This window comes from Salvelinus namaycush, chromosome 10 (genome assembly GCF_016432855.1).
Source record: "Salvelinus namaycush isolate Seneca chromosome 10, SaNama_1.0, whole genome shotgun sequence".
Lineage (NCBI taxonomy): Eukaryota > Metazoa > Chordata > Actinopteri > Salmoniformes > Salmonidae > Salvelinus > Salvelinus namaycush.
The window spans coordinates 29,520,053-29,547,901 of record NC_052316.1 but is presented as its reverse complement, the minus strand read 5'-3'; the positions used below and the strand labels follow the sequence as shown (position 1 = coordinate 29,547,901).

General features: G+C 45.1%; 2 protein-coding genes across 3 annotated transcripts in view; both read right to left on the bottom strand.

The window, feature by feature from the left end:
* Window positions 1–3,961: 3,961 nt before the first annotated feature.
* On the bottom strand, window positions 3,962–11,308 carry myoc (myocilin). Its single transcript, XM_039001710.1, has 5 exons — window positions 10,822–11,308; window positions 7,066–7,131; window positions 6,076–6,177; window positions 4,774–4,985; window positions 3,962–4,601 (listed from the first exon to the last, which is right to left on the bottom strand). Exons 1-5 carry the CDS (start codon window positions 11,306–11,308, stop codon window positions 4,029–4,031), a joined length of 1,440 nt encoding a protein of 479 aa, XP_038857638.1. The 3' UTR covers window positions 3,962–4,028.
* Window positions 11,309–19,252: 7,944 nt separating this feature from the next.
* Window positions 19,253–27,849, bottom strand: part of LOC120054945 (vesicle-associated membrane protein 4-like) — a 30,795-nt gene continuing 22,198 nt past the window's right edge. The window contains exons 5-8 of one of the 2 annotated variants that reach the window (XM_039002711.1): window positions 26,246–26,346; window positions 20,335–20,414; window positions 20,215–20,266; window positions 19,253–20,099 (exon numbers count right to left, since the gene is read on the bottom strand). In XM_039002711.1, the coding sequence (XP_038858639.1) occupies window positions 20,074–20,099; window positions 20,215–20,266; window positions 20,335–20,414; window positions 26,246–26,346 (259 nt within the window). In that variant the 3' untranslated portion in view covers window positions 19,253–20,073. The remainder of the gene's footprint in view (window positions 20,100–20,214; window positions 20,267–20,334; window positions 20,415–26,245; window positions 26,347–27,849) is intronic. The other variant, XM_039002712.1, reaches the window with a different exon arrangement.

Here is a 27,849-nt window from a genome sequence, read left to right as displayed (position 1 = left end):
CTGTTCCTTTTTTTCGTTTTTATGTCCAGCATCCTCAAAAAGGATTGCTCGCAAAGATATGTTGTAACAAACGGTATGAAAATCTCCAGAGCTTTCTTGTATGTTACCATTTGTTGACACCAAAACGCTGAAAGCGTTGTTGTTCTGAAGAGTTGCTGTTGAACCTGGCTCTGCTGAATTTCAATGATTTCATCGAGAAATTCATCATTGACATCTGTTGTCTCAACACTAAACGTGAACGGCTGTCTCACCCATGCTGGATATGACTCTCTTGTAGGGAAGTATCCGTCGAGAGACTTTGCAAGCTCATCTAAGTGCGTGGCAATTGCTTGCTTCAGTTCCACGGGTACAGAAATGTCTCCGATTCCAGATACATCTTCGATCTTACTTACACAGTCGTCCAGCAGGGGAAAGTTTGCGAAGTTATCGTTCTCTGTTCGTCGTTTCCATAACGGTAGCTTTTTTTGAAAAGCCTTCAGGTTTTCCTCTGCTTCGATGATGTTGACTCTACCGCCCTGCATCTTTTGATTGAGATGATTGAGAGCTGCGAAGGTACGCTAAAATGAGAATGAACTCAGAATTTTTGAAGCAATCTGCATGACAATGTTGGTGCTCTTGCAAAAACAGGGCTAATTCCACACGCACGGCAAAAACACGATTCAGCACCTGTCCCCGGGATAACCACCGAACGTTAGAATGGTACAGAAGTACCTCGAATTCATTCTTTACACAGCTCACTGAAGACGCAGTGCCTCAGAGCACTAGTTCGCACATAGTTCACGCATTCCACTACAATTTTTAATACTTCTGCCAGTTTGAGGCAAGGTTTTTGTTGCCAACGCATGCCTGTGCAGAATACAATGCGTAACAATGATGTGTGGTGCATCGGCTTTCACTAGCGCACCAAAACCAGACTTTCTTCCCAGCATGACTGGAGCTCCGTCCGAACAAACTGCAGAAACCATATCCCACGAAAGATTGTTGTCTTTGAAGAAGTCATCCACAAGTTTCTTCACATCGGCTGCCTTAGTTGTTGTTGTAAGAGGCTTACAAAATAAAAAATCTTCCTTTATCACGTCGTCTTTCACATAGCGCACGAATACAGCAAGCTGGCTTAGATTGGAAATGTCTGTGGTCTCGTCGAGTTGAAGGCTGAATTTTGCCAGGCTTGAAATCAGATCTGCAACTACTTGAGCCAAGATGTCTTTGCTCATGTCCTCTATTCTGTCACTGATGGTGTCATTTGGGATAACTTAACTTCAGCCTCTTTTCCCAGCATGATATTCGCCATCTTCAACACAGCTGGTTTTATGAGTGTTTCACCAACGGTGTGTGGTTTGCCCTGCTTTGCGATCAGGTAAGCAACTTCGTACGATGCTGTGAGGATCGGTTTGTTAATGGGTACAAAGCCGAGAACAGGCAGAGTAGCCTTTTCATCGAATCTGGCTCTCTTCACCTTGAATTCAGTGAGCGTTGTGTTCTTGTATTTTCCATCTCCATGCAGCTTAAGGAAGTGTTCTCTTAGTTTTGCCGGTGCTAGACTAGAATTGCTCAACTTGGCATTGCAAATCATGCAGTTATGACGCTGACTCCCATCACGTTCCGTTATACATGTGAATCCATATTGTACATATACACACTTTCTTTTTTTGCTCGACATAGTAAGTATGAAGGGATTAAAATATTAAGAAAGAAATCACAAGACGTACCATCACGACAGTCACAAGTCGACAACTGAGCGCACCAAATTCCCTGCAGCACAGATAGGCCAAGCGATGTAGCGTGATCACCTGCAGCCAATGATGGCCAAGCGGGGCGTGTCATCACGAATCATATGAGTCGGATGTGTGTCTTGACCTCCGCCGAACCCCTGAGACTGACTCACCGAACCCCTGGGGTTCGATCGAACCCAGGTTAAGAACCACTGCATTAGAGGGATACAAAATCTGACCCTGTATCAGTGGTGGGGCAACTTCTACCTACTCTGACTTATGGGTATCAGAGTCTGAGCCAACCAAACAGTTCTGATGTTGAATTTAGATAGTGGTGCTTTTGATACAGTGGTTTAGGTTAGTATTGTGGAGTAACTACAATGTTTTTAATCCATCCTCAGTTTTCTGCTATCACAGCCTCATGGTGAAATCCCTGAGCAGTTTCCTTCCTTTCCGGCAACTGAGTTAGGAAGGACGCCTGTATTTTTGTAGTGACTGGGTGTATTGATACACCATCCAAAGTGTAATTAATATTCGACCCATGCTCAAAGGGATGTTAAATATCTACTTTTTTTATATTTACCCACCTACCAATAGGTACCCTTTGCGAGGCATTGGAAAACCTCACTGGTCTTTGTGTTTCAATCTGTTTTTGAAATTCACTGCTTGACTGAGGGACCTTAAAGATCATTTTATGTGTGGTGTGCAGAGATGAGGTAGTCATTCATGTTAAACACAATTATTGCATCCGTGCAACTTATGTGACTTGTTAAGCATATTTTTACTCTTGAACTTACTTAGGCTTGCCATAACAAAGGGGTTGAATACAATATTGACTCAAGACATTTCAGCTTTTAATTTGTACACATTTCTAAAAACCTAATTCCACTTTGGCATTATGGGGTCTTGTGTGTAGGCCAGTGACACAAAATCTAAATTGAATCGATTTTAAATTCAGGCTGTAACACAACAAAATGTGGGGAAAAGTCAAGGGGTTTGAATACTTTCTGAAGGCACTCTATCTGCTTTCCTTAAACTGGAAGAACTCAAGATGTGTCCTTTGTCCAACCTGGATTATGTGGGTTTATAACCAATACTTTTTGCTTTCTAAAGTGCAGACTCCAAACCAGCACTATACTCATACTGTATGTGTGATGTGTTACTGAGGCTGGTTCTGTGAGTGTGTATGGAGTGCCCCAAGAGAAGTGTATAATAAACCATAAACATTCTGCCATCCTTAGTTTTATTTCTCTTTACGGAAGGAACACAGTGAATGTTTTCTCTTCTGTTTCTCACACTTCAATTCCCTCCTCTCCACTCGTTTCCCCTCATCACCTCGTCTTGTCTCCCCCTTCTCTGGTGAAGGTCCCATGAGTGGACGTGTGTTTTATTGTGGAAATCATTCATGAATGCAGCTGATGGGGAAAACCACTGCACTAACACATCAACCTCCACTAAAATGGAGTCGTCAGTCACTATTGACCTGTGAAGGAATGCTCTTTATAATTGGCCTCTTTGGTCCAAGGCCTTCCTTCTGTGTTCACAGACCTGAAAGAGCTGAATGGATGGAAGCAGTGGATGGATCTGGGCTATTTGGTGACTGAATCCATTTCTTCCCCTTCTTATGATAGTAAAAGGGTATGCGACTGAGTTATCATCCTCCTAAAATCTAGAAGTTAATGATTTTTACAGATAACTATATTATTTAGAATAGATAATCTTTATTAGACCCTGGTATGAATTTGTACATCATTTAATATAGAGAAGTACAATGCACAGGAACATGCAATATTTCAATAAATGCTGAGCTAGAGAGCAGCAAGTTTGTCTCTGAAAATGTTTCCTACTGGGGGGAGAGGCACTATGTACAGGACAGGGTGGAATGAGTTTTATACACAGTACACACATTAGACCTTGTATGATCATTGATGTTTGAGAGCAGTAGACTTGATAATGTTGGCTTTGCCCCCAATCCCCTTCTCAAAACTATACATGAAATACAATAAAAGCACTACTCTGATGACCAAACAGTAGAAAAATAATTCCTATATAAACATATTTGTGGACCGTGCCACAGCAATTGCCTTTCCACAGAAACAAGATACCTGCAGGGGGTTCCATTCATAATGCAATTTGCTAGAATAATTTTAAATCTCAATCACTATAGTGGCCAGTTATGGTAACTACTAGGCCTATGCATTGATGAAGGTGGTGAATAACACTAACAACTTACCACCACACTAGCTGCTCTAAAGCTGTCAGGCTTTGAAGGACAGACATTGAAAGTCTTTGGTTTGTATGAAGAGGCCTCCTCCTCTACTGGCGGCCCAGCCTGACGTCGTAGGACACGATGTGGAAGTTGTCCCAGGCGAAGAGCTTCCTCTGGGCATGGTTGTAGTCCACCATGCTGTTGTAGCGGTACTTATTCCTGAAGGGTAGCGCCACCTCCTTCCCCTGGCCTGTAGCTGTGTCAAACATAAAGTTGATGGTGGTGTTGGGAGCTGTGTAGCTGGCCACTGTGTACAGACGACCACAGATGACGAAGGCGTTAGCCACGCTGGTCTTCCTGATGCTGGTCTCCCAGCTCCTCTTCACCGCCAGGCTGTGTGGGTCCAGCTGGGAGACCACTATGGCTCCTTTAGCCTTGTTGGTGCTGTAGACAGCCCACAGGCCCTGCTCGTCCACCCCCAGGTCCACATCGGTGTAGCCCCCCCAGGAATAGGGGAACTGGCCGTGGAAGCCGGCGTGGGGCAGGTCTCGGCGGGAAGCGATGCTCTCAGACACCAGGTCGTACCTCAGCAGAGTGCGGCTGCGGCGGCGCTGGTAGTACAGAGAGCCGCGGTACAGAGTTGCTCCTGTACTCTCCACTGGCTCCGGTAACAGCAACACCTTGTGATAGATAATGATAATACAGTCTGGTCAATGGTCACACTTTACATTATACCTCAATATGTTATCATGGTTAAGGTAAAGGTTGGTTAGGGGGAAGGTAATCTGATACTAGATCTGTGGTTAAGGTTAGCCTCTAGGACCATCCCATGCCAGTCAGTCAGTCACCCACCTTGGAGGGGAAGCCTTTAGAGAGCTGATCCATGTCTTCGTAACCAAAGAGCTGTCTGACCTCTGACCCCACTGTATCAATGCGCCACACCATCTTCCCTCCATAGGGCGCCACAGCTTCTGGGTCCTGCATCCACACCCCGTATTTACCAGCTATACTGTCAGCCTTACGATGAGACACTGGCTCACCTATTGATATCAACTCTCCACAGCCTGTGAGAGAGAAGGGGAGAGTTAGAGACATTAAGTGAGAGATGGGGAGGGGGAGGGGGGCAGTTGTTAGAGGTGTCTATTTTAGACTATTGAGATGCACCCTGTAAGACAGAGAGCGAGAGAGTGACATTTGAAATGTCTTTATTCTTTTGTGAGTGTAATGTTTACTGTACAGTTTTTATTGTTTACTTCACTTTTGTTTATTATCTATTTCACTTGCATTGGCAATGTAAACATATGTTTCCCATGCCAATAAAGCCCCGTAAAGGGAGCGAGTGAGAGAGTGAGAGAGGAAGAGGTGTGTGTAGAGATGATCTGTAGTAAATCATGTTGTTGGATAGGGGGATGGAGGGAAGAAGTCATGGCTTCTGAAAGATATGAGAGATGATCATCAGTCAGTAGAGACACCTAGTAGGTCTACAGCGTGTTGGTTTGACATACCCGATGAGTGTGTGTGTGGTACAGAGTTAGTAAGGCAGCAGCTGATCAGATGCAAGAAGGAATCCTTCACCACTTCAAGTCTCTCACACAGAGAATGATCAGGCTGCTGTAAATGTACCAATTCCTAAAATACCTTCAGAATATTCAAGACAGAATGGTGTGTGTGAGGCAGAGAAGGGGGGGTGTAACTCTGGATGTAAGGTTAAATATAAATGTGTTACAGGCACAGCCATCACTGATATTAATTATTCCAGCACACACATTCATTTCAGCATGTTTATTTTGTTGACGTTTCAGTCTTTTTCAAGATGTGGCAGAAACAGCAACGGAAATGTGCCGAGGTAAACACGCATGATGGAGATAATCTTATCATAGATGTGCCACTCAGTGTGTTCAGAGAGCTTCAATGGATCTCGCTCCCTGTCAGGCACTAAATATACAAACACATGCAGTCTCTCATGCTCTGGTGTTGGTATTTGCCCTAATATTTGCCCTGGTATTGCCCGGGTATTCTGTGGGTCAGCTGTATGGGGGAGAGGGGGTTACTGTGTAATAATAATGGGGCTCTTGGGATCGCGTCAGGTTAATGAACTATTTGATACTCCAGGTGGGTGTTCAGGACAGCTGTGTGTTCAGGTGTGTGTCTCACCTGTGCTGTCCTCAGGGCCCTCAGGACTAGGAGCAGGAATCTCAGTCACCTCAGCCTTCAACTCCTGGAGCACTGGATTACCACCATACTGCCATGCTGGGTCTGGAGTGAAGAGGGGGGGTTACAATGGAACTCTGCAACATTGGCTATGCTGGCCCGAACAAGACTTGAACCATTGTCCTGGCACAAACTGGCTACATTTACAGATAGGATAGCTTTACTACAAATAAGCGGTTCTGGAAGTGCACCAGTTATGATCAGTACAAGTGCAAAGGTTGCATCATCCTCACTGCAGGAGGACCTGGAGACCCAGACGTGTGAATGCCTGTTCGGCGGTTGTGTTTGTGTTGAGTAAGCCCTGGCCTTTTGAACAGGAGGACCTATAGAACAACCAGAGAGCTACTGTGGCAGGGCGGGTGGACAGCTGTTCCTCCAGCATGGCAGTGGACCAGGACCAGAAAGGTTTCTTATCTTCACAACGACATACAACCTAGATTTCCTGTGCCAGTCCTCATCCTGGTGTGTAGATGGGTCATTCATTAGGGGCCCCACCTTTGTTTCAGCAGTTGTACACCTTTTCGGGGCTGCAACAGTCAACCGTGATTCCAGCAGCCTATATCTTACAGCCCTGCAACAACAACAGGCTCTGAATGAACCTCAACTGGACCAGTACTTCGCTGGCAACCTACCATCACCAGAGAGAGTCTGCACTAGCCTGGAGAAGGTAAAGCGGCTTGTGGGAGACTACCACAATCTACCCCTGATGGATTACCTGCGACACATTGACACATTCCAGCTGCAGGTGTGATAACTGCATAAAACCAACAATCATTAAAAAACTATCTCCTGGCACATTTGTCCATGACACTGGACACTATCTTCATTGTGTACTTTCTTACTTTTTTATTAAGCTATATTCATTCTGTTGAAATAAGATATGTACACGAACATGCAAACACACACTCAGTGGTATTACAGAAGACGCCATACCTCTCAGGCTGCCAGTGTCCCATTGTCTTCCAGGTCTGGAAACCAGGTGAGAGAGAACACCAGCACCTGCAAACACATACTGGATTTAGTATCACACAGAATAGTCACACTGACGGCACCAACACTGACCATGCAATGACCATTGAGGCCAGAGCAGCCCACATCAGCCAGCCATGGGGTATCTCTGTGTGTGTGTTGGGAGGGGGTCTGTGGCAATACTACTGACAGCAGGTAATGTAAGAGGAGGAAAAAAACACTCCTGAGTGGATTCCCAGCTACTGTGGAGTCTGCCGGGCTGTTGGATGCACACACACATACACACAACCTTCAGTCATGGAGCCCCCCGCTATCTGCCCTGCTGCCACAGATAGAGATTCCTCATACCAGTTTAGTTCAACTAGAACAACTCCAAACACTAGCCCAAGCCTCACCCACTGTCACGACTTGCACCGAAGGTGGCTCCTCTCCCTGTTCGGGCGGTGCTCGGCGGTCGTCGTCGCCGGCCTACTAGCTGCCACCGATCCATTTTCCTTTTCGTTTGTGTCTGTCTGTTTTTTCTTTACACCTGTGTCCTATTAGTTAATTTCGGTGGGTTTATTAATCTCCGCTGCCTGCTATTCTTTGTGCAGGATTATTTGCTGTTGTTGCTCTGTTAGGGGTGCGTGTTTGCGCCATGGGGTTTTCTTTCTCACGGTCGTTGTACCGTTTTGGACTGTAATTAGGAGTAGAGGTTTCTCCTCCGTGTGTTACGTTACTTCCCTGTGTGTGGCGACTTCATTTGGGCGTGTCCCTCCACCTGTTGTTGTTGAGTTGGGACTTCTAATAAACGATTGTGCTACTGGGACTCCCTTGCTCTCCTGCACCTCCCTCCACTTAGGAGGCACGTAACACCCATCAATCCCCATCCCCTCTGCGCCATACCCTCTCCTGCTCCCTTCAGTCTTTCAGCCCCTCAGACAACCATTACAATTGATAGTTTTTTAATGCTTCAGAAGTGTTGATAAACAGCAGCTGTGACTGGTCTACAACAGTGATGGATGCTAATGTGTTTACAACCTTGTAATGGTACAATGCATGTGTGTGAAGGGTTTACAGGATCCTAAAGAGCGATAATGATGCAGAACGTGTTAGCCTTAGCATCTGGAAACTGATGTTGATTTCCTCTTTTGATGAAGAGAGTGGGTGAGGTTGGGGTAAAGTTGGATGAGAAGGAGGAGGAGAGGTGTGGGGTTTGAAGGGGGGAGACCAGGGCTAAGTTCAACAGGCACAAAACAGAAGAAAGGGGTTTTGAAATGGAGGAAGTACAGCCTGACCTTGCACAATGAGAATGTCCATTATCGTTGGCTTCTGTTCATGCCTTGTATGGCCAGAGTCAATGGATGCTTTCTGGGTGGATGAGTATGGGGAGAGGAGGGTGGTGGGGTGAAAGTGGTAAGGGAGGGTGAGGGAAAGAGTCTTGCTTCCCTGAACTACATAAGTGTTTCCAGAGGGCCAGGTCATTCATCATCTGAGGTAAACAAGAGCATATTGTTTCTCTCTCTCTCTCTCTCTCTCTCTCTCTCTCTCTCTCTCTCTCTCTCTCTTCTCTCTCTCCTCTCTCTTCTCTCTCTCCTCTCTCTCTCTCTCTCTCTCTCTCTCTCTCTCTCTCTCTCTCTCTCTCTCTCTCTCTCTCTCTCTCTCTCTGTGTGAGAGAGAGAGAGTATGGGGAAAGGGGGGGGGGTGGGGTAAAAGTGGTAAGGGAGGGTGAGGGGAAGAGTCTTGCTTCCCTGAACTACATAAGTGTTCCCAGAGGGCCAGGTCATTCAGCATCTGAGGTAAACAAGAGCATATTGTTCCTCTGGCTGTGTGTGTTGGATATCAGGGTATATCCGGCAGAACATCAAGACCCCCAGACTGAAAAACCAAAACATATGAACACACACACATGCACACTCTCTGACAACGGCCCAATCAGCCCTAACCATGTGCTATTAGAGTTATTAGAGCTAAGAGGAAATAAAAGACTCTAATTTGGTTGAAGGCTGCTCTGCTCTGCCTCCCTCAGTCTCAGTCTCTCAGCACGTGTCGGTCCACCTGAATGTTGCTGTGTAGCAGAGCTGTTCTTGGATGCAGACATGCTCACAATGGGACTCTTGCCTTGGCTGCTGTTGATAACATCTATTCTACAACAAAGGTATTTTCAGAACCCATTAGAAAATGAATGTAATAAAATATATTTAGGGAGATGTGAGTCAGTCGCTACAGATGATTTTAGAACCAATATGAAACCCACTTCATATTTCAGTTCACCTGGTTAACCATCACAAACAACCTCATCTTCTATATGCCTAATTCTGACTGACCAGCCCTAGCTACCCACTATATAACCAGGAAGTCCCATTGAGTTAAACAATAAAAGGAGACATGAATAAAGCATGGCCTGTTACAGGGCCAGAGAGGTGTTCTAATCTTACCCAGTAGGGCCCACAGTATTTCAACTGGTCCAGTAAAACTGGGCTCTATCAGCCGAGGTCAGCTGGGGATTTATGTTGTGTTTGTTGAGCGGATGGGCTGTTAAAACCAAGGACCCCTTTACCATACCTCACCACACATATGCGAGCACACACACATGCACACAAGCACACAAACACACAAGTTGAAGGTAGTTTCGCGAGCCATTGCTAAATATCGTTAGCGCAATGACTGGAAGTCTATGGGAACAGATTCATCTGAATCTGGGTAAGTCAAAAAATTGCTTAATTGCCAAAATTGTGCAAAATTCCTTGGCAGAAATACTGAACGTGTATTTTATTATTGTCATATTTTGGGAGTGGCAGAATATGAATATAGAGGAAACACTGTAATTGTTTTACTTTTCACTCTTCTCTTCCCTTTTCATGTTTCCTTCTCTCTGGCTGTGATTTGTTTTCCGTATGCCTGTCCCCTGAGTGTGTGTATTTGTGTGGAGCTGTATGGTGCTCCCCCAGCATTCTATCTGTATGTTTCAGCCTGCAGGTGCTTACATGAGGATCTAACCAGATGCCACAGAGCCATGCAGGGAAATATATGAACTCCTTTTAGGGCTGTAGTGCAATAGGGCAGCTCCAATAGGGCAGCTCCAATAGGGCTGCTCCATTAGGGCTGCTCCAATAGGGCTGCTCCAATAGGGCTGCTCTGAGATAGGGAGGTGGTGTATGGGATGTTGGCAAAGGAGGATTTACGGTTTTACAAGACACACACACAGAGTCGAGCGTCATCAAACCTAAGGTGAGATGGAGGTGAGACTGAACCCCCCTCCCCGGGTAATGTAGGAGGAAGTTCAGGGAAGCACCATCATAGAGAAGGCTCTGGTCGTAAATACCAGACTAATCCTGTCTGTCGCTGGCTGTCCTCTAGAACCTTCTCCCTCCCTCTGCTCTTTAAAACAGACCGATAGCTGAGAAACCTGACCCTACTTCTGCATCCTTGCTTGTGTTGCCCAAACACAGACATGTACACACACACACCCACCCACCCATATGCACACACAGGTCTGTGGCGTCATGTTTTTACTCAGCTCTTCCAGTTAACTCAGAATCTCCTGACTCACTATAAAACCACAAGACACAGGATCTGCAGCAAAAATAGGTCTCATAGAGAGAATGGAGAACACTTGCAGTTACAACACAGTCTGTCTACAACACAGTCTGTCTATAATGTTTGCACCACTTAATCAGGAATCTTATGAACTTCCGACCCTAGCAGAAGAGAGAACAGACAGAGAATGTTGTTACTCACCTCCGGCAGGTCGCAGACCACTGTCCTGTAGTGGGATGCTGGGTGGCAACAGAGGGTGTTGTGGGTAGCAGGGTCTGCTCTGCAGTCTCTCCGTCTCTCTCCTCATCTCCTCCATCCTCCTCTGAAGCCCCTCCACATCTCTCTCCAAATGCTCTTTCTCTCCCTGCAGCAGGATCCTCTCTCCCATAGCCTGGGTCAGAGCCTCCTGGAGACCAGCCTGGGACTGGGACCCAGCCCCAGGACCCCCTATCTCCCCTCCAGTCAGCCTGGCCACCAATACCTCCAGCAGGCTGAGTCTAGCCTTGAGCCCCTCCATCTCTGGTCCTCCGGAGACTGTAGGGGAGCAGCTGGTCTCGCTGGGGCTGGGCACGGTGAAGGTGTACTGGCAGCGCCCGCTGTGGTCGTTCCCCCTCCAGAGAGTGGCACGGTCCTGCCCCTCACTGCACCCCAGCAGACAGAACACACACACGCTAAGCAGCAGCCACATGGTGGATACAAACAGCTACACACACAGATGTAGACTAGACGTGGTTCTTCTGCTCTCTCACGCTCTCTCTCTTCAGGGTCTCTCTTCCACCACTCTGTGTTTCAACCCTTCTCCTTTTTCTCTAGCTGTGGTAATTGCCCCTTCTATCTCTTCACCTAGTTCTTGCCCATCTGTCTTCCTTTTCCTTGTTTTTCTCAATGTGCTACAGCAGATTATTGTTCTTATTCTCTGATTAGTCTGTCTGTTTTCTTGCTGCTGCCTGTCTGTCTCTCTTCTTTCTGTTCCGGTCTGTTTGTTTCTCAGGTCAGGGTCCTCAGGTCTCTGAGTCCCTCTCAACAGCTCAGGGATATTTATACAATCTGTGAAGGAGGGAGAGGAAAGAGAGGAGGTGAGTAAGGAGAGAAGAGTGGAAAGAGAGAGGGGGAAGGAAGAAAAGGCGGGAGAGATGGGAGGGGTGAGGACTGTTTGTGTGTTTTCACGTGCATGCTGGTGTATGCATGCATGCCTGGGTGTGCGTGTGCACATGCAAAGAGGGTAAGCAAGGAGAGAATACAGGCTCACTCTCACTTTCTATATCCAGTAGCACTCCTTGTCAGCTATGACAGGGCTGGGCTATCTGTAGCTACGTGAGTAGCTGTCTGTAGCTGTTTGATCCCAGGGATAGGGGGGCATGGCAGGGGAGTCTCCACAGGGATGGGAGGGGTAGCTGGGCCTTGAGGGGATTGAGTTACCATCCCATAAAGACGGAGAGCCCCCATAGGGTGCCAAAATGTGATGCAAGCAGACAATTGGTTTGTCATAAAAGAGACTGATCACTACAAGACTCCTGACCCATGCTGTCCAGATTCCAATTGCCAGAATGAAGGGCTAGACTTATGAGTCAATCGATAGCTGGATTACTTGTGTGTGTGTGAGCATGTGTGTGCGTGTGCATGCATGGGTCTGTGTGTGTTCACCAGATGCTTTTCCACTCATAACTTTTAAATTTGTAGTTTAATATAACATGAGTCACACACCTGCTCTAGACTTTTCTATCTCTCTCTATCCCTCTCCCTGTCAATCCCTGTCTTTCACATAATAACAGACACACAAAGCCCCTACCTACCAGACTGAACTCTCGCTCCCTCCTCACCCTCATGTGATGCATTGTTTTATGATCCCTTGTTCATTTTCAAATTGAGCTCAAGACTAGAACACACACATACATACATACACACCCTGGAGGAGTCTGAGAAATGGGGTCAGGGGTCATATAGCTCAATTGGTACATCAGTCAGGAAGGCTGGCGTTGAAATACTCTCTTCCACAAAGCTCTCTCTGCCTCTCAGGCAGGTTGGTACAGGCCAGCTCTGTTTCTAATGGCAGGATGTTTGTTAGCCTCAACCCCTGATTGGTCAGGAGATTGGTGGGGTTTGCATTTCATTAGCTAGATGGATTTGGTATGTGTTTGATTAAGGAAGCCAGTGATTTGGGGTCAGTATTATTAGCATGGGCACATCTTTCCAGAGACCAATTTCAAAGGGTCAAGGGGATGAAAGAGACGAGAGATAATGTAGGGAATAGTTAAACCCCAAATCTCTTTGCTCGTCTGTGCAAGTCCTGGCTGGTATTCTCTCCATGTTGTCACCCTGCTGAATATGTACGTAGTACTGCTGCTGTAGCCAACAGGAGTGGTGAGTGTCAGACTGGGTTGTTGTGATGCTGATTTATTCTCTACTACTTCCTCCAGGTAGCCACATCCATCTCCCTCCTCCTAGTGTCTGCCCCATCCTTCAGTGTCTGGTTGTGTGTGTGTGTGTGTGTGTGTGTGTGTGTGTGTGTGTGTGTGTGTGTGTCTGATTCCCCAGTCCCTCAATAGGCTCATTTGTCCTGTAGTGAAAAACAGGAGGTTGGCAGAGCAGAGTCTTACCCAGCTACTATGTCTCAAATGTTTCTCTCTTTACCGATATATGACTGCTGCTTTGTCTGGATTATGACATCATCCAGCCCCAACTGGACCAAAACACATAGTCCTGCCAAGGTGTGTGTGTTGGTAACCCATAACAAGGTGTGTGTGTGTGTTGGTAACCCATAACAAGGTGTGTGTGTGTGTGTGTGTGTGTGTTGGTAACCCATAAGAAGAATCGCTCTCTCTGAAGAGGTATAAAGAAGATGAAGAGCCTGGGGTCACAGAGCTGGAAGCTAGAACCAGTAGTCATCTATATGACCGTACGTACAACTTTCCACTGTGTCATTGACTCTACATTTACACGTGTGTGCCAGGTACAGTAGTAGTGAGATGAGAGGCGCAGCAGGAACACTAGTATAACAGTCAGTCTGGGCTTTAACTACAGAGAGCTTTGAAAGTCACTAATAAAAAGGGCCAATAATGAGATGAGAAAAATACCAGCAGCACTGTCTCCACACACACACGGCCTCTGACATGCCAGCCCAAAGAGGCAAGATGACACAGGAACCACCTCTGTCCCAACGATCACCTCTCTCTTCCAACCGCTCCTCCTCCCCTATCCACCCATCCCTCTCCTCCCCACTACTCCGTGTCACATAAACAAGACCAAACCAGTCGAATACAGATATCCTTTAAAATAATTTTATTAGCTCAGAGAAACATTACAGTAGTTCACAGTTTGTCAATGCCAGAGTATAATACATTATTACAGATCAATATTTACACCTCAAATAAATTACATTACAAAACAAAAGGTATGAAGATGTAGGGGTTATTGTATTGTACAGATATGCAAGACGCTGTGTTGTCATCACACTAGGCAGTGTTACACCCCAGTCTGTGTGTGTTTCACAGCCCATAGAGTCATTGTAACTCATTAACCAGCACTCTTCCAGACACATCATAACAATACAAACTAATACCATTCAAATTAAAACAAATTATGCCACCTGAGTCCCCACCCCCTCAGAATGTATGGGTCACCCAAATCTCTCCCTCACACACACACTAGCAGTGGTACTAGACAGCTATGACCTCCAGCAGATGCAGTGGAATGAACAGTGTCTGTCCCTTAGCTCCTCAGGGTTAATGGGAATAGCAGCAGACATTCATAAGCTTCATGTTAACCTTCCAGCAGAACTCAATATCACAGAAAAAATACATCATACACAATAGAATTCACCCATCTAGAGATAGACAACTAACCTAGCATTACCAATGAGAAATTAGATCAAGTGGCCAAGCAGTACCACAGGGAAAGGGGATACCTAGTCAGTTGCACAACTCAATGCATTCAAACAAAATGTGTCTTCCGCAATTATGACCCAGTGTGCCGTACTAGGTCAGTAGGACACACTGTGTTCCAATTAGGCTTGGTATACCGTATAATGTGTTATTTGGAAATAGCCACGGGATGATTTTTCAATACTGTCAATACTATTTCTTTGAAGTTTTTTTATTTTTATAAATGTGAATATCTGTAGCTACTTTTTAAGTAAATCCCTCAAGTCAACTTATGCAATACGTTAGGAGATAAAGACAAATGTGATCTTCATTTCACCTGTCACATATTTTTCATTATGAAGCTTTTCGGTAGTCCCCAGCCACATGGTGTTTGTTTACAAGCACACAATGATGAGAGACCAGAGCCTTGTGAGTCACTCACTGTTGTTCAGCACAAACCAGGTGATCTAGTTACAGTATGTAATTTACAACTAAATGTTTGCCAGCGAGATATCTTATGACTATTAAGTTAACTATTAAGTCTAAAATGTGGCAAATGCTTTGGTTTGCTAATTTAGTAGCTAGTTAGTTAGTTAGCTAAGTGGTTAACTTCTTCCAAAATAAAGCTTTGCTTGGTAACAGCAGAAAATCCCTTCCCGGATCAAGATCCTTGCTGTCTAAGATTTGTTTTGTGCGTGCAACAAACTGTGACTAGCATTTTTTAGTTATTTGTATAACTTTAGTATTTAGTTAGCATTCTATATGGGTTTTTACATGTACTTGTTAGCATTGCTAACCTTCGGATTACAGAGGCAGAGTTGGGTTTGAAAATAGCGCTCCTTGGGTGCCGGTATTATGGAATATCCTGGTATGGCTCAAGGTTTGTATGAAGGTAGGACAGTCTGGATACAGCCCAAGCCTAGTTCAATACTCAACAGTGGCTTCCGCTCACTGGCTAGAACCTATCCTACTAGTGTCGGATCAAGCTGGGTGTAGAAAAGGAAAGCAGGAGACAAGTAAAGGAGGCCACTGTAGAGTATTGAGATACATCCATTACCTCATTTTCAGTTCTGGCTTGAAAGCATTTTAAACATGTGAGAAGGGACGAGGGGGTGGTAGTGGGGGTTACTTTCTTTATCTTCAAATAGTTTGGTGTGCTACAAGTCCTGTATAACATGTTTCTAAGCGGTTGATAGACTACTGCAGACAGATTGACTAAAAGTCTGACTATAATAATAATACTACTACGTCTGACTATAATAATAATACGTCTGACTATAATAATAATACTACTACGTCCGACTATAATAATACTACTACGTCTGACTATAATAATACTACTACATCTGACTATAATAATAAATAATAATTATAATAAGTTGACTATAATAATAATATGTCTGACTACAGTATATGATACGAAATGTAACCTTACTGGCAATGGTCACCAATCGGTCGATCGCTGGTCGATCTTCAAGGCATTCCTAGACGATCACCAACATTTCTGTAGAAAAGCCAACGATAAAGGCAAAAACACTTGCACTCCTTTTTTCCCCCGTGTTGCGCTGTTGGTGGTAGATGCACTTCATACAGAAGCCCTGTGCACCGGGTAGGCAAAGTATTCCCAGTTTGAACCATTTCATTTGTCTGAAAATACAAACTCTGCCTACCTGGTGGACCGGGAGATATGTGGTTAAATAGAGCGTGCCTACTGTGCTGGCCAATAGGATAGCTCAAATCACCGTGCCTACCTACAGCTTTCACGACCCCGCCCACAGCAAAGTTTGATACTAGCCTATGTGAGATTTCATACCTTTTTTTTGTGTGTATTTTACCCCCTTTCTCCTCCCCAATTTCGATCTTGTCTCATCGCTGCAACTCCCTAACGGGCTCGGGAGGCGAAGGTGGAGTCATGCGTCCTCCGAAACATGACCCGCCAAACCACGCTTCCTGATACCCGCCCGCTTAACCCGAAAGCCAGCTGCACCAATGTGTCGGAGGAAACACAGTTCACCTGATGACTGAGGTCAGCCTGCAGGCACCCGGCCTGCCACAAGGAGTCCCTAGAGCGCGATGAGCCAAGTAAAGCGCCTCCCAGTCAAACTCTCCCCTAACCAGGACGACGCTGGGCCAATTGCCCTATGTGACTCCCAATCACAGCCGGTTGTGATCGAACCCGGGTCTGTAGTGACGCCTCTGGCACTGCAATGTGGTGCCTTAGACCACTGCGTTACTCGAGAGGTCCTAGATTCCATAACTTTTAAAACCATGTCCAGAGAGAGACTGTCAAAGAATAGAGCAAAGAACTGCTGTTTTTATGAGTGAGTTCATGTCTAAGTTTTATTCAGCACTGTCAACACTGTTTTAATTCAACACTATTACAAAACATAAAACACTCTTCCACTCACGCTGCAGCTGCAATGAATGAGTTGCCAAGTGTATCGATAGCCCTGCGTTTTATTATTATTAGCAGCTCGATGTGTATATTTTAATATCGAGGAGTATTTAACTTTCTTTGGTCATAGGAACAACAAGAATTTGTGCCTGAGGCAGATGCGGTGCGACTTGAGTTGCCATCAGTTGAAAGATTATGTACTCTCTCTCTGGTCAGTCTCACCTGAGGAAAGGAGAGAGCAGGGACCGTGAGAGGCGGACCCACTGCTGCTCTCTCCCTCCCTTGAGACTAATACCGTTTTTTCAAATCTCAGACTTCCCAGTTGTCTTGAACGCACTGAAGTCGGAACTCGGGGAAAAAACGAGATCCAACTGGGGAAAATCGTTTTGAACGGTAATCCAGCTCGGTAACTCCGGTACCTTTCAGTGCTCCGACTTTCCGACCTGAAATTCACTGACGTCATGATTTGACCTCGATTTTTCCGAGTTCCCAGTTGTCTTGAAAGCACCATGACCATCAGACGCAGGTACCATACCTCCAGTAAAATAATAAAGCAAATTCTAAAATATATGCTCAGCTGTGCCTAGGGCTGTTGCGGTGACCATATTACCGCCACACCGTGGTCACGGTAATTAGGCTTCTCCAAGCTCTGATGCTGCTGCTGGTCATTAGTAGCCTACCAAACTTGCTAACTACTCAGCACTCTATTGTCCCTCTAATCACTCTGACATCAATGCAAATATATTCGAAGACCTAATCAAACACTTCATGAGAGCCCATGAGCTCATGTTGCGCAACATTTCTATAGGCAATGCAATTGCGTGAGATGACATTTTTTCCTGCTGCCCGTTTCAATACAGGTGCATGATAATGGTCCATTCTAAATCAAAACAAATGTCACATATATTATTTAGTATATGTAAAGACAAGATTAAATCAAGAATAGTCTGATGGGTGACAATATTAGCTTATCACGTGTGAATGATATATTATCACTTGTGAATGATGCCCAGCATAAGAAACAATTACTTTTTTTTTTGCGACTTGTTCGAATCATATTCGCACACCTCATGTAGCCTAGCCCATAGGCCTATATGTTTTAATAAGGTTTGTATCACAACTAAAGTGGTCAAATAACTTAAAATTAAACACATTAATCACCTTTACAAGGGGTGTAGAGCCTAACTGGCATATATAAGCAGCGCCTGAGTTTCCAGTTTGGGGAAGTTAATTTTCACATTAAAATGCACCTTTATAGTAAAAGCATTACATGCATATTTGCATTTGCAGTCACTTTTGCTAATGTTGTTTTCTGCTAATGGAACATGTGCGCTTATTGCCTACTACCATGTGCGCATTGCTGCGGTTATAATGTGAATAAATAGCCTAATAGATTTTTAACATTTTAAGCTATATGTTCTGATCTGTTGCGTCAGCCACATTGCATCAAAACGTTTTTTTGATGTTAGTGGTTATATTAATTTGGGATCTATCGCATCCCACAACTGTCCCAGACTATGTTAGGAATATTCATTTCTCGCACAGAATAGGTCGGCTTTTGTACTATGGGGGATAGTACATTGACATATGCTAGTACTTTTGCTGTTCGTTAGGCTTACTCATCTTGTTGGCTGATGAAAAGTAAATGTGGCCAGTTCTTCCAATATCTTCAATATGCGCCTTGTAATTGGATAAGGACACGCACAACTGCGTCCCTGATGTGTCAGAGCCGTGTGAGTGAGAGACGCTTCGGATTGCGCAGCACACTCAGGGGGAAGGGCACAATGCAGCACTCCGGGCCGCAAAAGGCATGGATTTTTATAGGATGCATTACGGCCACAAAGGGGATGCCGCCATGTCTAGGCAATGTCAAATTGCTTGTCAAATTGTGAATAAGAGACTGTGTTCAGCCTGTGCAAAAAACAAAGCAGAACTTTAAAAAGTTGCATCACGCAGCCTTACAATGTATTAAAAATCTAAACATATAGCCAGCCCAATGTTTGTAGAACAAGTTACATTAATAACTCTAAATGAAGCATATAGGAGTACCTATTTCTTTATTAACCACTCAACACAGAACAGCCGCATGTGCGCACTGACTGACAAATCATTCAGAGAAAATATTTATATTTCATTCAGCTTTGTTCAATTGTTTTCTTCATACTATAAAATAATATACCACCACGGAATTATAATCGAATCTTGTCTGCTAAATGAACTAGTGTAGCCAACAGCCATTTGGCACATCAGGTGTATGCTATTCTTTTATTCTGAAATATAATACATTTTCTTCATATCATGCTTCTTTAGATCTGTCTAAAATAAATAATGGATTTATTAGACATTTTAAATGGCTTGTAGGCTGTGTGTGGAAGCCAGGAGATGCTAAATGTGTTTATGTTAATTCACGGTCAATTACCATGAGGTTATTTGCTTGACAATCACCGGCTGACGAAATGTCGTGACCGCAACAGCCCTAGCTGTGCCTCGCAAGTGCTACATCAACTGGTCTATTTTGTTATCAAAGCTCGAGTTTTGAAATATAATATAGTCTGAGAAGAACAATATTGGCAGTCCAGGCATATAGCCAATATGCTGTGATAATGTATTAGGCCTACTGCACAAACCTCATTCCTACAGAACTATTGAGTTAATGTTACATTTTTTAAGTAATGTAAAATTATCTAAGTGGTAGATCTCGGCTTGCTTTTTGACTGTAAAAGAGATCTTGACTCAGAAAAGTTTGGTGACCACTGGACTAGCTGATATGTATTATGTATTGAATGGAGTTCTCCTTAAGTTTGATGAGGGGGCTGAGACACAGGCAGCATGTCAAATGACAACCTTTTCCCTAAATAAGGTGTCATTTGCAAAGCAAACCCAACCCCTATGTAACGCCAACGTAATGCTACCTATGTCACCCTTGATCCGGACTCACAGAGTAGGATGAAGTGGTCTCTAGTACACACTGACCTTAGGATTGAAAACACAAAACTGACCTAACGGTAAAGGTTAGCATTGGGAGAGGGTGAGCTGATCCTAGATCTGTAGTTAGGAGCAACTTCTACCCAGAGCCACACAGGCTGGCACAGCAGGGGTCTGGGAGGCTGGGTGGTGCCCCCTGGCTGATGTGGAGGACTGTGTACAGGATAATGAGAGGAAGAGGAGGAGGAGATATTCTTCCTCCTCCTGGCGACACTAGCGATACCGCAATACCACTGGAACTGAGAGAGAAAGAGAAAGAGAGAGATAGTTAAGTGTGTATTCAGTGCTATACGTTGAATCAGTGTGATAATATTCTTGATTAATACAATATGTGTTGTTCAGGCTGATACTCACTGATGATGATAAGCAGCAGAACGACCACCACCAGAGCTATGATGGCCTTCATCTGTAGAAGACAGAAACAAGCATTACACAAAGACATGGATACATACACGGACACACACGTTGACTCACCTTCATATCTCTCCACCACATCCTCCTGTGCAGCTGCTTAGCTCTGCTGCTAAAGGCTGAAGCGTTGTCTGATAGGCTCTCTGGAAGGTCATATGACCAAAGGACACACGTGCACGGAGAGAAGATGGGGACAGACAGGGAAGAGGGGGACAGGGAGACACATAGAAGAAAACAGAAACATGTTAACAGCATGTGATAGGAGCTGTCTGTGTTGTATTCTCTGTTTCTATGACTAAGAACTACCTCACCTCATACTCTGGTATGACAGGGACAACCTCATGTTGCCAAAGCAAAACACACAACTTGTTCCTTCTGCCTCTCCATGTCTACATATATAAATAAAGTTTGATTTGATCTCTCTGTTTGGAGTCAGACAGTTGTTTGACATTCTGTGTGTTGGTAGGGACATGAAAGCTGCTGAACTGAGCATGCAGAGATCTCCTGTTCTCATGGTGAACACCTCTCCTCTCATGTCATCTCCTGTACTTGTTAACAGAGCTGAACTTGCTCCAGCCAATAACTAGCAGACACCTACAGAAAGGGATAATAAGCACATTGTAATCATGCACCATCTAAAAATCAAATTGTATTTGTCACATGCGCCAAATACAACAGGTGTAGACCTGACAGTCAAATGCTTACTTACAAGCCCTTAACTTACAGTGCAGTTAAGAAAAAAAATAAGAAAAAAGAATACACAGAAATTAACAAATAATTATTAAGGAGCAACAATAAAATAACAGTAGCAAGGCTATATACAGGGGGTTCCGGTACAGAGTCAATGTGCGGGGGCACCGGTTAGTCGAGGTAATATGTACATGTAGGTAGAGGTAAAGTGACTATGCATAGATAATAAACAGAGAGAGTAGCAGCAGCGTAAAAATGGGGAGGTCGGGACAATGCAAATAGCCCAGGTAGCCATTTCATTAACTGTTCAAGAATCTTATGGCTTGGGGGTAGAAGCTGTTAAGAAGCCTTTTTGACCTAGACTTGACGCTCCAGTACCGCTTGCCGTGCGATAGCAGAGAGAACAGTGTATGACTAGGGTGGCTGGAGCCCTTGGCAATGGTATAGAGGTCCTGGATGGCAGGAGGCTTGGCCTCAGTGATGTACTGGGCCTTTAGCACTACCCGCTGTAGTGCCCTGTGGTCGGAGGCCGAGCAGTTGCCATACCAGGCGGGGATGCAAGCAGTCAGGATTCTCTCGATGGTGCAGCTGTAAAACCGTTTGCCAAATCTTCTCAGTCTCCTGAGAGGGAATAGGCGTTGTCGTGCCCTCTTCCCGACTGTCTTGGTGTGTTTGGATCATGATAGTGTATTGGTGATGTGGACACCAAGGAACTTGAAGCTCTCAACCTGCTCCACTGCAGCTCTGTCGATGAGAATGGGGGCGTGCTCAGTCCTCCTTTTTCTGTAGTCCACAATTATCTCCTTTGTCTTGATCACGTTGAGGGAGAGGTTGTTGTCCTGGCACCACACTGCCAGGTATCTGACCTCCACCCTATAGGCTGTCTCATCGTTGCCAGTGATCAGGCCTACCACTGTTGTGTCGTCGGCAAACTTAATGATGGTGTTGGAGTCGCACTACAGTGTTGAACGCTGAGCTGTAGTCAATGAATAGCATTCTCACGTAGGTGTTCCTTTTGTCCAGGTGGGAAAGGGCAGTGTGGAGTGCAATATAGAATGCATCATCTGTGGATCTGTTGGGGCAGTATGTAAATTGGAGTGGGTCTAGGGTTTCTGGGATAATGGTGTTGATGTGAGCCATGACCAGCTATGGGTCGGTAGTCATTTAGACAGGTTATCTTAGTGTTCTTGGGCACAAGGACTATGGTGGTCTGCTTGAAACATGTTGGTATTACAGACTCGGTCAGGGAAAGGTTGAAAAATGTCAGTGAAGACACGCATGCTCGGAGTACACGTCCTGGTAATCCGCCTGTCCCTGCGGCCTTGTGAATGTTGACCTGTTTAAAAGGTCTTACTCACATCGGCTGCGGAGAGCATGATCACAGTCATCAGGAACAGCTGATGCTCTCATGCATGCTTCAGTGTTACTTGCCTCGGAGCGAGCATAGAAGTTATTTAGCTCGTCTGGTAGTGTCACTGGGCAGCTCGCGGCTGTGCTTCCCTTTGTAGTCCGTAATAGTTTGCAAGCCCTGCCACAAGGGCATCCGAGTGGCGCAGCGGTCTAAGGCACTGCTTCTCAGTGCTAGGTGTGTCACTACAGACCTTGGTTCAATTCCAGGCTGTATCACAACCGGCCGTAATCGGGAGTCCCATAGGGCGGTGCACAATTGGCCCAGCGTTGTCCGGGTTAGGCTGGTGTAGGCCGTCATTGTAAATAAGAATTTGTTCTTAACTGACTTGCCTAGTTAAATAAACGTTAAATATATATACACACATACATTTTCCCCCATTAAAATAACATCAAATTGATCAGAAATACAGTGTAGACATTGTTAATGTTGTAAAAAGAGGTCAGATGAAGCAGATGCTAAGCTACAGGACTGTTTTGCTAGCACAGACTGGAATATGTTCCGGGATTCCTCCGATGGCTTGCACACCTGGATGTGTTCAGTTTCCTACATCCTCTAACAGCTCCTTACTGCTCCAGATGAAAAACATCCTTACTAATTAGTTCTAATCAACAAAAAAAAAATACCCCCTTTTTCTCCCCAATTTTGTGGTATCCAATTGGTAGTAGTTACAGTCTTGTCTCATCGCTGCAACTTTGCCTCTCCCGTACGGACTCGGGAGAGGCAAAGGTCGAGAGCCATGCGTCCTCCGAAACACAACCCAACCTAGCCGCACTGCTTCTTGACACAACGCACATCCAACCCGGAAGCCAGCCGCACCAATGTGTCGGAGGAAACACCGACCTGGTCAACGTGCACTGCACCCGGCCCGCCACAGGAGTCGCTAGTGCGCGATGAGCCAAGGATATTCCTGCTGGCCAAACCCTCCCTAACCCGGACGACGCTGGGCCAATTGTGCGTCGCCCCATGGACCTCCCGGTTGCGGCCGGCTGCAACAGAGCCTGGGCTCGAACCCAGAATCTCTGGTGGCACAGCCACAGCCTTAGACCACTGCGCCACCCGGGACTACTCTAATCATTATTACAACAGTACAGACTAGACTCCATTTACTTGGGGCGGCAGGTAGCCTAGTGGTTAGAGCGTTGGACTAGTAACCGAAAGTTTGCAAATTCGAATCCCCGAGCAGACAAGGTAAAAATCTGTCGTTCTGCCCCGAACAAGGCAGTTAACCCACTGTTCCAAGGCCGTCATTGAAAATAAGAATTTGTTCTTTAACTGACTTGCCTAGTTAAATAAAGGTAAAATAAAACTTATTTTACAGTTGCCACACCTGCACGTCTAAGCCTTGCATTTTGTGTGCGTGTTCTGTATGTCATCGCCACATTTGGCTCTGATTAGAGGTCGACCGATTATTGGAGGACCAAAAAAAGCCAATACCAATTAAAATCGGCCGATTTTTCTATATCTATATATATATATTTGCAATAATGACAATTACAACAATACTGAATGAACACTTATTTTAACTTAATATAATACATAAATAAAATCAATTTAGTCTCAAATAATGAAACATGGTCAATTTGGTTTAAATAATGCAAAAACAATAAGTGTTGGAGAAGTAAAAGTGCAATATGTGCCTTGCTCAGAACATGAGAACATATGAAAGCTGGTGGTTCCTTTTACATGAGTCTTCAATATTCCCAGTTAAGAAGTTTTAGGTTGTAGTTATTATAGGACTATTTCTCTCTATACCATTTGTATTTCATATACCTTTGACTATTTGGATGTTCTTATAGGCACTTTAGTATTGCCAGCCTAATCTCGGGAGTTGATAGGCTTGAAGTCATAAACAGCGCTGTGCTTCAAGCATTGCTAAGAGCTGCTGGCAAATGCAGTAAAGTGCTGTTTGAATGAATGCTTACGAGCCTGCTGGTGCCTACCACCGCTCAGTCAGACTGCTCTATCAAATCATAGACTTAATTATAATAAACACACAGAAATATGAGCCTTTGATCATTAATAATGGTGAAATCATTTCATTTCGAAAACAAAACGTTTATTCTTTCAGTGAAATACAGAACGTTACGTATTTTATTAAACGGCTGGCAACCCTAAGTCTAAATACGTATTTTATCAAACGGCTGGCAACCCTAAGTCTAAATATTGCTGTTTCATTGCACAACCTTCAATGTTATGTCATAATTATGTAAAATTCTGGCAAATTAATTCCGGTCTTCACACAGTTCGCAATGAGCCAGGCTGCCAAAACTTCTGCATATACCCTGACTCTGCTTGCACTGAACGCAAGAGAAGTGACACAATTTCCCTAATTAATATTCCCTGCTAACATGCATTTCCTTTAACTAAATATGCAGGTTTAAAAATATATATCTACTTCTGTGTATTGATTTTAAGGAAGGCATTGATGTTTATGGCTCGGTACATTTGTGCAACGATTGTGCTTTTTTCACGAATGCGCTTTTGTTAACTCATCACTCTTTTTAGCGAAGTTGAAGTAGGCTGTGATTCGATGATAAATTAACAGGACCCGCTTTGATTATATGCAATACAGGACAAGCTAGTTAACCTAGTAATATCATCAACCATGTGGAGTTAATTAATGATTATGTGAAGATTGATTGTTTATTATAAGATAAGTTTAATGCTAGCTAGCAACTTACCTTGGCTCCTTGCAGCCACCAGGTCCTTTTGATGCTGCACTCGTGTAACAGGTGGTCAGCCTGCCATGCAGTCTCCTCGTGGATTGCAACTCGTGTAACAGGTGGTCAGCCTGCCATGCAGTCTCCTCGTGGATTGCAACTCGTGTAACAGGTGGTCAGCCTGCCATGCAGTCTCCTCATGGATTGCAACTCGTGTAACAGGTGGTCAGCCTGCCATGCAGTCTCCTCATGGATTGCAACTCATGTAACAGGTGGTCAGCCTGCCATGCAGTCTCCTCATGGATTGCAACTCGTGTAACAGGTGGTCAGCCTGCCATGCAGTCTCCTCATGGATTGCAACTCGTGTAACAGGTGGTCAGCCTGCCATGCAGTCTCCTCGTGGATTGCAACTCGTGTAACAGGTGGTCAGCCTGCCATGCAGTCTCCTCGTGGATTGCAACTCGTGTAACAGGTGGTCAGCCTGCCACGCAGTCTCTTCGTGGATTGCAACTCATGTAACAGGTGGTCAGCCTACCACGCAGTCTCCTCGTGGATTGCAACTCGTGTAACAGGTGGTCAGCCTGCCACGCAGTCTCTTCGTGGATTGCAACTCGTGTAACAGGTGGTCAGCCTGCCATGCAGTCTCCTCATGGATTGCAACTCGTGTAACAGGTGGTCAGCCTGCCACGCAGTCTCTTCGTGGATTGCAACTCATGTAACAGGTGGTCAGCCTACCACGCAGTCTCCTCGTGGATTGCAATGTAATCGGCGTCCAAAAAGGCTGATTACCGATTGTTATGAAAACTTGAAATCGTCCCTAATTAAATCGGCCATGCCGATTAATCGGTCGACCTCTAGGTCTGATCCATGGTAACCAAATAAGAGCAGTCAAGAGTGAGAGTTAGCCTTGTCATATCTCCCCCCACATTCCCATTCCGGAGTGACTGAGTGGAATTCTCAGTGGGAAATTAGCTCCTGTAGAGGATGACTAATGGACCTGTCAGAAATCCAGGTCATCTTCAACAGGAATGTTCTCTTGCTTGTACAGACTTCTGGCAGGGTACGCTCATAGGATCACATATACAGTCTCTTTCCCTTCCTATCTGAACTGTTTATGTAAGACAGGAGTCTACCGTGTTTTTATGTTAGTCTCAGATTCTGTACATATCATTTTATAGATATTAACTTGATCTGAATAGGACTTGAGTCTCACCTGACTTGTCCTGCAGGTCTTCAAGTCGCTCTCCCCTGTCGATCACCTTGGAGATGTTCTCCTGCATCACATCGATGACCTCATCAACCTGCGACTGCACTCTGGGGAGAGAAACAAACATGAATGTCAACACACAGAAATAACATGTGAACAGTGTTGAAGGTGGAGGAGTTAGCTGGTACAGGTGTTCTTACTGACACAGTCACAAAACCACACACACACAGGGACGTTCAAATAAATGCACACCAGTGGAGGCTGCTGGGGGGAGGATGGCTCATAACTGCCGGAATGGAATCAAACATTTTATTTTAACTGTATCAAATCAAAATCAAATCAAGTCTTATTGGTCACATATACATATTTAGCAGATGTTATTGCGGGTGTAGCGAAATGCTTGTGTTCCTAGCTCCAACAGTACAGTAGTATCTAACAATTCACAACAATATACACAAATCTAAAATAAAAATTATGAAATTAATTTGAGCAATGTCGGAGTGGCATTGACTAAAATACAGTAGAATAGAATACAGTATATACGAGATGAGTAAAGCAGTATGTAAACATTATTTAAAAAGCGACTAATGTTCCATTATTAAAGTGGCCAGTGATTCCAAGTCAATGAATACAGGGCCGCAGCTTCTAAGGTGCAGGGTTGCGTAACCTGGTGGAAGCCAGCTAGTGATGGCTGTTTAACAGTCTGATGGCCTTGACATAGAAGCTGTTTTTCAGTCTCGGTCCCAGCTTTAATGCACCTGTACTGACCTCGCCTTCTGGATGATAATGGGGTGAACAGGCAGTGGCTCGGGTGGTTGTTGTCCTTGATGATCTTTTTGGCCTTCCTGTGAAATCGGGTGCTGTAGGTGTCCTGGAGGGCAGGTAGTTTGTCCCTGGTGATGCGTTGTGCAGACCGCACCAGAATCTGGAGAGCCTTGTGGTTGTGGGCGGTGCAGTTTCCGTACCAGGTGGTGATACAGCCCAAAAGGATGCTCTCAATTGTGCATCTGTAAAAGTTTGTGAGGGTTTTATGGGCCAAGCCAAATTTCTTCAGCTTCCTGAGGTTGATGAGGTGCTGTTGCGCCTTCACAACACTGTGTGTGTGGGTGGACCATTTCAGATTGTCAGTGATCTGTACGCAGAGGAACTTGAAGCTTTCCACCTCCACTACGGTCCCACCGATGTGGATAGGGGCGTGCTCCCTCTGCTGTTTCCTGAAGTCCACGATCAGCTCCTTTGTTTTGTTGACGTTGAGTGAGAGGTTATTTTTCCTGGCACCACTCTCCCAGGGCCCTCACCTTCTCCCTGTAGGCTGTCTCATCATAGTTGGTAAAAAAGACCTATTACTGTTGTCTGCAAACTTGATGATCAAGTTGGAGGTGTGCGTGGCCAACCAGTCATGGATGAACAGGGAGTACAGGAGGGGGCTGAGCACACCCCTTGTGGGGCCCCTGTGTTGAGGATCAGCGTAGCGGAGGTGTCGTTTCCTACCTTTACCACCTGGGAGCGGACCGTCAGGAAGACCAGGACCCAGTTGCACAGGGCAGGGTTCAGACTCAGGGCCCCGAGCTTAATGATGAGCTTGGAGGGTAGGTACTATGGTGTTGAAT

What these genes read in the sequence shown, in the direction of transcription:
- myoc (XM_039001710.1), bottom strand. Translation starts at nt 11,308, where the DNA reads ATGTGGCTGCTGCTTAGCGTGTGTGTGTTCTGTCTGCTGGGGTGCAGT. An exon ending in GGGCCCTGAGGACAGCACAG is followed by an intron (nt 4,986 to 6,075) that starts GTGAGACACACA and finishes TCTCTCTCACAG; the next exon opens with GCTGTGGAGAGTTGATATCA. An exon ending in CTAAAGGCTTCCCCTCCAAG is followed by an intron (nt 4,602 to 4,773) that starts GTGGGTGACTGA and finishes ATCTATCACAAG; the next exon opens with GTGTTGCTGTTACCGGAGCC.